At 54.2% G+C, this 7,711-nt stretch overlaps 1 protein-coding gene across 1 annotated transcript in view; it reads left to right on the forward strand.

Annotated features, from left to right (window-relative positions):
• The window catches only part of Agtrap (angiotensin II receptor-associated protein), an 8,162-nt gene extending 451 nt beyond the window's left edge, over positions 1–7,711 (forward strand). The window contains exons 2-5 of the mRNA XM_013034487.1: positions 5,382–5,416; positions 5,805–5,910; positions 6,494–6,689; positions 7,543–7,711. Of these exons, the coding sequence (XP_012889941.1) occupies positions 5,382–5,416; positions 5,805–5,910; positions 6,494–6,689; positions 7,543–7,661 (456 nt within the window). The 3' untranslated portion in view covers positions 7,662–7,711. The remainder of the gene's footprint in view (positions 1–5,381; positions 5,417–5,804; positions 5,911–6,493; positions 6,690–7,542) is intronic.

The following is a 7,711-nucleotide window of genomic DNA, read 5'->3' on the forward strand; positions in this document are numbered from 1 at the left end:
GGGGGCGGGGGGTCCCCGGGGGGAGCGCGCCGGGCCTCTGCCGGGGTCCCCGCGGCCCCCGGTACGTGCCAGCGCCCACGGAGGAAGCCGGATGTCCGCAGGCCCTTGGTTCTCCAGTTTCCCAACGCGCCGCCCGGGTGTCGCAACCGGGGCGCGCGAGCTGCACAAGTTGCTTCAAAGTGCAGAAAACCCCGGGCGCCCTCGCTTCCGGAGCTCGGTCGGCCGGGCTGTTCTCCTTTTGCTCCCCCGCCTCCCCCTCGCCCCGTGGGCAGCCGGAGGCCTCTGGGCCGGGAGCCCTGGCCGAAACCGGCCATCTTGGGCCGCGGTGCGGTTGTGAGAAGATGGTGCGCCCGGGGGTGCCGCGCACGGCGCCCCGCATCCGGCTTGGTCTATCTCGCGGCCCCGGCCAGCCACAGAGGGAAGCAGATTGTAGGGAAGAGGATGGACCTGCGGGAAGCATTTAGCCAGCGTTGGCCCGTGGGGCGGCAGAGGTTTGCAGCGATCAGGGCTCCCTCCCTGTCCCGGCAACGCGAGCACGCTACATGGAGTGCCTTTCCGCCTCCGGAAACGTGCACAAAGTAGTTGGTAAGACAGGCCCAGGTGAGGGGCAGAAGGAAGAGGCACAGGGGAGACCCGGGGGACTCGAGTGTCTGTTAACCACAGCTGCCATCTATGCAAATGGACACTCATTTTTTTTTCCCCTGGACAACCAACTTGGTATTATGTATTTATTGTGACAGTCCTGGGGCTTGAACTTGGGGCCTCAGGTTCTTGCTTGGCTTATTTTTTTGCCCAAGGCTGGCACTTGTAACCATTTGAGTCACACCTCCACTTCTGGCATTTTGCTAGTTAATTAGAGATAAGAGTCTGATAAGACTTTCCCTCCCAGGCTGGCTTTGAATCACAACCCTCTGATCTCAGCCTCCTGAGTAGCTAGGATGACCGGCATGAGCCACCAGCACTTGAATCAACTTTAGATCAATAAGTTGCCAAGGTCCTTACAGTAGAGTCAGGATGGCATTGTTCGTACCAGGATAGTGAAGAGTGACCTCACCTTGAGGGTTTATGTGCGTTTTGTTTTTTGTTTGTTGGTCATGGGGCTTGAACTCAGAGCCTGGGTGCTGACCTTGAGCTCTTTTGCACAGGGCTAGTACTCTACCACTTTGAGCTACAGCACCACTTCAGGTGGTTAATTGGAGATAAGAGTTCTCATGGGCACTTTCCTGCTCAGCTAGCTTCGAACTGCAGTCCTCAGCTCTCAGCCTCCTGAGTAATTAGGATGACAGGTGTGACACCGGCCTTTATGTGCATTTTTATGGACATGATGTTATATAAGCATCCAGTGCCTAGAATGAAAAAGCAGAGGGCTGGGAAGGTGGCTCAGTGGTAGAGCGCTTGCCTTGCATGCATGAGGCCCTAGGCTCTATTCCTCAGCACCACATAAACAAAAAAAGCCAGAAGCGGCACTGTGGCTTAAGTGGTAGAGCACTAGCCTGGAGCTGAAGAGCTGAGGGACAGCATCCAGGCCCAGAGTTCAAGCCCCACGACCAATAAAAAAAGAAAAAGCTAATTCTTCCATTGACCTGGGTCACAGGGTACCATCTTCAGTCTCTGCTAGTCAGACAAGTACACCTCAGAGGCCTGCAAGGCCAGAGCCCAGGAAACCCACAGGACAAGTGAATTGGGATTCATATCAGCAGGATTTTAATGGGGCAGGGGCGGTGTGTGTGTGTGTGTATGTGTGTGTGTGTGTGTCTCAGTTGGTGTCAGGATCAGGATCATACTCATTTACTTATGATCTGCAGTGCAGGGTGAACACGGTATTCTGTAGTGAACTGTTGTCAAACCTGGAGACTGTGAAGCCAGCTTTTAACACGGTGTTCTGGGGCACTGAAGTGAGGTGGTACTCAGGAGCAGGGGAGACCCCCTGGGGCCCCTCCCCATGCCCTCTATCCCCTCAGTATTGCCTGAGTGCCTGCTTTGCCCTGAGCCCAGGGGAACTACTGTTGCAGGCCCTTTGCACAAAGACCTGTCCCTGACTCTCCCACCCATGCTTGAAGCAGGCCCTGAGCTGGAAGAATGGTATCGTGACTAGGTCAGAAAGGGCTAGTCTTGGGGTTATTACGGTCCTGTGAGTGGACGCAGGGCATGGGTGGGGCAGAATCTGAGAAGCCAGCCTCCTGTTGGGTCTGAGGCCTGGCCCCCTGGCCGGCTTTGTGCTGAGGGCTTCCTGGCCTCTCCGCCGCCCCTGTCCCTCAGAGAGCAGATTGCAGCAATCAGAGGTGAAGTGACTTACCAGAGGTCACACAGCCTGTAAGTTTTGGAGCCAGGTTAGGTTCTATCCTCCAATCTCAGCCTCCTGAGTAGCTAGGGTGACAGGCGTGAACCACCCGTGCTACACTAGGGACAGCTTTTGTTCAAAGTGAATCACTGGTCTCTCCTGTAGACACCAAAAAGGGGCAGGACAAGATGGCTCTGCTCCCCCTGGAGCTTTCTTGGACATTGGGGCTCTCTAGGCAAACAGCAGGAGAGTCTCCCTTGAGCATGCGTTCTGGGGAGCTTAAGAGGAGTGACAGAACGGGCACTCAGGTTTCTTAAATATTTTCAAAGCAGCAGTGTCGGGTGGCCACAAGGCGTCACACTTCTTGTGTGGATGGAGCTGCAGAATTTCCAGGGTGATTGTTTCTCCTTGCAGCTGGAGGCAGAGTCTCCCACAGTTCATTCAGAGACCTGCCCAGGGTGGGGTGGTCAGTCGCCTGCTGTCCTCAACCTTGTTCCACCCATCCTTCCCCCTCACCCCTTAAAAAGCCAGGACCTGCAGGCTGGGGGTAGAGCTCAATGCTAGAGCACATGCCTAGTGTGTGTGAGGCCCTGGGTGTCATGTCCAGCACCCAAAACAATAAGTAAATAAATAGCAGCCAGGACTCTCAGGGTCCACTATTCTAGAATCTACTGTGTGCAGCTGAGGAGTGGGAGGTCAGAGCATTTGGAACTGGAAATTGGTAAAGAAGCCAAAAGTGGGAAGGGTCTGGATGTTCACGCCTGTAATCCTACCTACTCAGGAGGCTGAGACTCCATCTCCAGTATAACCAGCAAAAAGCAGGGCTTGTTCCACGGCTCCCCCAGCTCCAGGGTCCCCACAAGTCTCTACCATCTGAGCACGGCTCCATCCCCATACCCAAGTGCTCCCTACAGCCTTGCTCTGCACAAAGGTGGGGACACCAGGGTCGGCTCCCCTCCAGTCCCAGCCCCTTGCTGTGGCCAGCGTTTCTTCTTTCTTTCTCTCTTCCTTTCTCTCTCTCTCTTCCTTTCTCTCTCTCTCTCTCTCTCTTTCTTTCTTTCTTTCTTTCTTTCTTTCTTTCTTTCTTTCTTTCTTTCTGTCTGTCTGTCTGTCTGTCTGTTTGTCATGGGGCTTGAACTCTGGGCCTGGGCACTGTCCCTCAGCTCTTTTTTTTTTTTTTTTTTTGGTTATGGGGCTTGAACTCTGGGCCTGGGCGCTGTCCCTCAGCTCTTCAGCTCAAGGTGAGCGCTCTACCCCTGGAGCTACAGCGCCACTTCTGGTTTTCTGGTGGTTTATTGGAGATAGGAGTCTCATGGTCTCTCCTGCCTGGGCTGGCTTTGAACCGGGATCCTCAGATCTCAGCCTCCTGAGTAGCTAGGATTACAGGCGTGAGACACCAGCGCCTGGCTTATCCCTCAGCTCTTAAGATCAAGGCTAGCACTCTACCACAGCGCCACTTCCAGGTTTTTCTGCTTATGTGGTGCTGAGGAATCGAACCCAGGGCCTCATGCATGCAAGGCAAGCACTCTACCACTGACCCACTTTCCCAGCCCTGCCATTTTTTTATTACATAAATTTCACAGTATTGTGGGATAGTGATACTTCGTTAAAATCACAAACACATTCTGACTTTCATGGGGCAAATTGTCATTATCGTGGTCTATAAAGTTTGAGTTTTATGAGCTCTGACAATAGTTATTTCTTCCACATTGGGTGATATGTACATTTCTTTCCTTTTGCTTAGTGTCAGCTGTTCCCTCTTTCCCACACATTCCCTCCTTCCCATCTCTGCCCTTTAGTTGCTTAGTTCGTTTTCATCAATGTCCAGTGCAGCTGATGGGTCCTGCTGCTGTATATTTCCTGTTTCCTTCTGGTTTCCCTCTGATGTGCACATATAGACCATATATGTGATCAGCACCATGGGGTCATTTAGTAATGATTTGACCAGATGAGTGAAGGTCCTTTGTTTCTTGAGTCTAGTTTACTTTGTTGTATCACCTTACATTTTGGATTTAACATCCACATATCAGGGAGACCATCTCTTTGCTCTTGGCTTACCTCACTCAACATGATTTCTTCTAGTTCCATTCATTTCCCTGCGAGTGCCATTATTTTGTCCTTTCTAATGACTGCAAAATATCCATTGTATATTGGTACCACAATTTTTGGATCCATTCATCTGTGGTGGGGCATCTGGGTTGTTTCCATACCCTGGCTATTGTGAACTGTGCTGCAGTGAACATGGAGGTGCACGTGTCCTTGTATCCTGGTTCCTATTGTTCAGGATAGATGTCTAGGAGTGGTATGGCTGGGTCATAGGGAAGGTCAATCTTTAGCTTTCTGTGGACGCTCCAGACTGCTTTCCAAAGTGATTGTATAAGTGTACATTCCCACCAGAGTGCAATAGTGTTCCTCTTTCTCCGCATCCCCTCCAGCATTTGTTGTTGGCTGACTTTAGGATGTGGGCCATTCTGACTGGGGTAAGGTGGTATCTCAGGGTTGTTTTTATTTTCATTTCCTTTACAACCAGGGATAGTAAACATTTCCTCCTGTGTTTCTTTGACATTTTTATCTCTTCTTTCTGAGAAGTCTCTCTAGTTCCCTTGCCCATTTAGTAATTGGTTTGTTGGGTTTGGGAGGGATTAGTTTCTTGAGTTCCCTGTATATACTGGATATTAACCCCTTGTCTGATATATTGCTGATAAATACTTTTTCACAATTAGTTGTCTGTCTTTCTAGTTTGGTTGCTATGTCTTTAGCTGTGCAGAAATTTTTATTTTAAGGTAGTCCTATTTGTCGAGTCTCTCTCCAATTCGTTGTGACCCTGTGACTCTGTTCAGAAGTTCCTGCCTGTGCCTATAAGTTCAAGTGTCTCCTACTCTGTCCTGCAGTAGTTTTAGAGATTCAGGTTTGATGTTAAGGTCTTTAATGCATTTTGAGTTGATGTTAGTGCATGGTGACAGGCTGGGGTCCACTTTTAGTTTTTTGCATGTGGCCGAGTGGCTAGTGTTTCCTTGAGACTCGCGTGAAGCCCTGGTAGGCTTTGTTCCTGGCCGCCATGTCACATTGTTCACGTCTCGCACTCTCTCCTGTACCACAGGTGATTCTCCTTGTTCACTGGCTGCTGACCACCTGGTGAGTGACTGGGGAGGGGGGTTCCCTGCTCTGTCACCTGTGTCCTTGGGTCTTTCCCCTTCTTCCCCTTCTCTCCCTTTCATTTCTTTCCTTTTCTACTCAGCACCACATAAGCAGAAAAAGCTGGAAATGGCGCTGTGGTTCAAGGGCGTTTGCCTTGAGCTGAAGAGCTGAGGGACAGCGCCCAGGCCCAGAGTTCAGGCCCCACAACTGACCAAAAAAAAAAAAAAAAAACCGAATACAAGGCCCTGAGTGTAAGCTCCAGTCAAGGACATTAGATGGATGGAGGATAGATTAATGTGATTTACGGCCTGAGGCCATGGAGTAGGAAGGAGACCTTTGGGCCGCTGTAGGGCCTTCTGTCTGATGGTGTGGCATCTTCCTGCAGGGGCTGCATCGTGTTTTCTGGCCCTTATGCCTGGGCCAACTTCACCATCCTGGCCCTGGGCGTGTGGGCTGTGGCTCAGCGGGATTCCATCGACGCCATTAGCATGGTGAGTGAGGCGCGGGCTCTGTGGCCGGGCAGCAGGGGGCGCTGTGCCCCCATCTGCCCCGCCCCCCTCCCCTGGCTTCCTCATTGTCTGCTTTCTAAAGCCTGGCACATACATGAGCCTGTGCAACTTGCCAAGCCGGGCCTGTTGCACGGCTTGCCTGGCTCACCTGGCTCACTTCTGAGCCCATCCCTGCCTTCCCTAGGACAGGCGATGGGTGAGGACCCAACAGTGCCCCCAAGATTGCCCATTCCCCAGGCGAGCCTGGTCCACCTCAGGAACTGTGTCTGGAGGGATGTGGCTGTGGGGGAAGCCACCAAGGCTCCTCTCTCCCATCACCTCTGCCCAGGCACACCCGGGCCCCAGCCTCAGGACCCCGAGACGGGGTACAGCAGGCTGGCTGGATCCCAGGGGCCTTTCCTTCTTAGGCCCTGTGTTGACCTTGGGGGACGTGGGGGGTGGGGCTCTGGGGAAACGCAGGTCTTGCCCGTCTGTCACCAGTGAATGTCAGAGGCCTCAGGAAGGGAAGAACCCCGGGTGGGTTGGGGTGTCAGTGCCCATGAGCCGCTGCTGGTGTTTCTTGCAGTTTCTGGGGGGGTTGCTGGCTACCATCTTCCTGGACATCGTCCACATCAGCATCTTCTACCCGCGGGCCGGCCTGTCGGACACCGGCCGCTTCGGCGCCGGCATGGCCATCCTCAGCCTGCTGCTCAAGCCCTTCTCCTGCTGCCTGCTCTACCACATGCACCGCGAGCGCGGGGGCGTGCTCCCCTTCCACACTGGTGAGTCTGGGCCCGGCATGCCCCTGCCGGCTGTGGTGGCACCCTGTGGCCAGACCCTCCCGCATCCTAGAGCACAGATGTGGACGGGGTGGGGTCCCCCAGCCCAAGCCCTGCAGGTGACTATGGGAGCCTCTCCTCCCACCTGCCCCCAGACCCTGCTCTCCTGCTGTGCAGGGTGGGGAGGGGGGGAGGAAAGGAGGCTCTCACCTGCACAGAGAGCTTGGGCTATAAAGCCAACTCAGATACAGGCGACCCCTCTGGCTGCCTGCTGCCCCCTGGCACCATTCCCATTTGTCCTGATGGAGGCCTGTGCCCTCCTAGCTTTCTGTGGCAGCCCGGAACCCACCAGGGCAATACTGGACAAGGACAGGAGTGGCCCATGGCCACCTACCCTGGCTGACCTCAGCGCCCTCCTGACCTGCCCTGGGATGGGGAGAACCAGGGGCAGGCTGGCCATGACACAAATAGGAAACTGAGGCCCACAGCCCTTGAGACTGGCTCAGATGTGCAGAGGGGATGGAAGTGGGGTGTGGGAGTTCTCAGAGCCTTTCGCTCTGCCTTGCACTCCAAGCTTTACTCCCTGGGAGCAGTAACTCTGCCGGGCTGTGGGGCTCCTGGCTAGTCATGCAGAGTCCTTGTTCTGGGAGGGGAGCAGAAGAGAAGTCTGGCCCTGGACTGTATGTCTGGGTATCTGGAGACCCGGGTGGGCCTCAGGTGGGGGTGGGCTTAGGGTAGCAGCTGGCCTCAGGTAGGGGTGGGTCTCAGGTGCGGTGTGCCTTGGGCAGTCCTCAGCAGTCTTCATCCTCCATTTCCCTCCCTCCTCCATTTCCCTCCTTCCCTGCCTGCCCTCCAGATGACCTTGGTCCTTCTCCAGAGCGCAGTGCCTACCAGACTATCGACTCCACAGAAGTTCCAGCAGACCCCTTTGCAGGCCCAGATGGCAGGGGCCAGGCCACCCCCCGAGGGTATTGAAGCCTCCCTGGGGCCCTCCTGACCCCGGCTGCATCATCTTTGGATGCTTG

Source organism: Dipodomys ordii, unplaced genomic scaffold (assembly GCF_000151885.1).
Source record: "Dipodomys ordii isolate 6190 unplaced genomic scaffold, Dord_2.0 Scaffold6, whole genome shotgun sequence".
NCBI lineage: Eukaryota > Metazoa > Chordata > Mammalia > Rodentia > Heteromyidae > Dipodomys > Dipodomys ordii.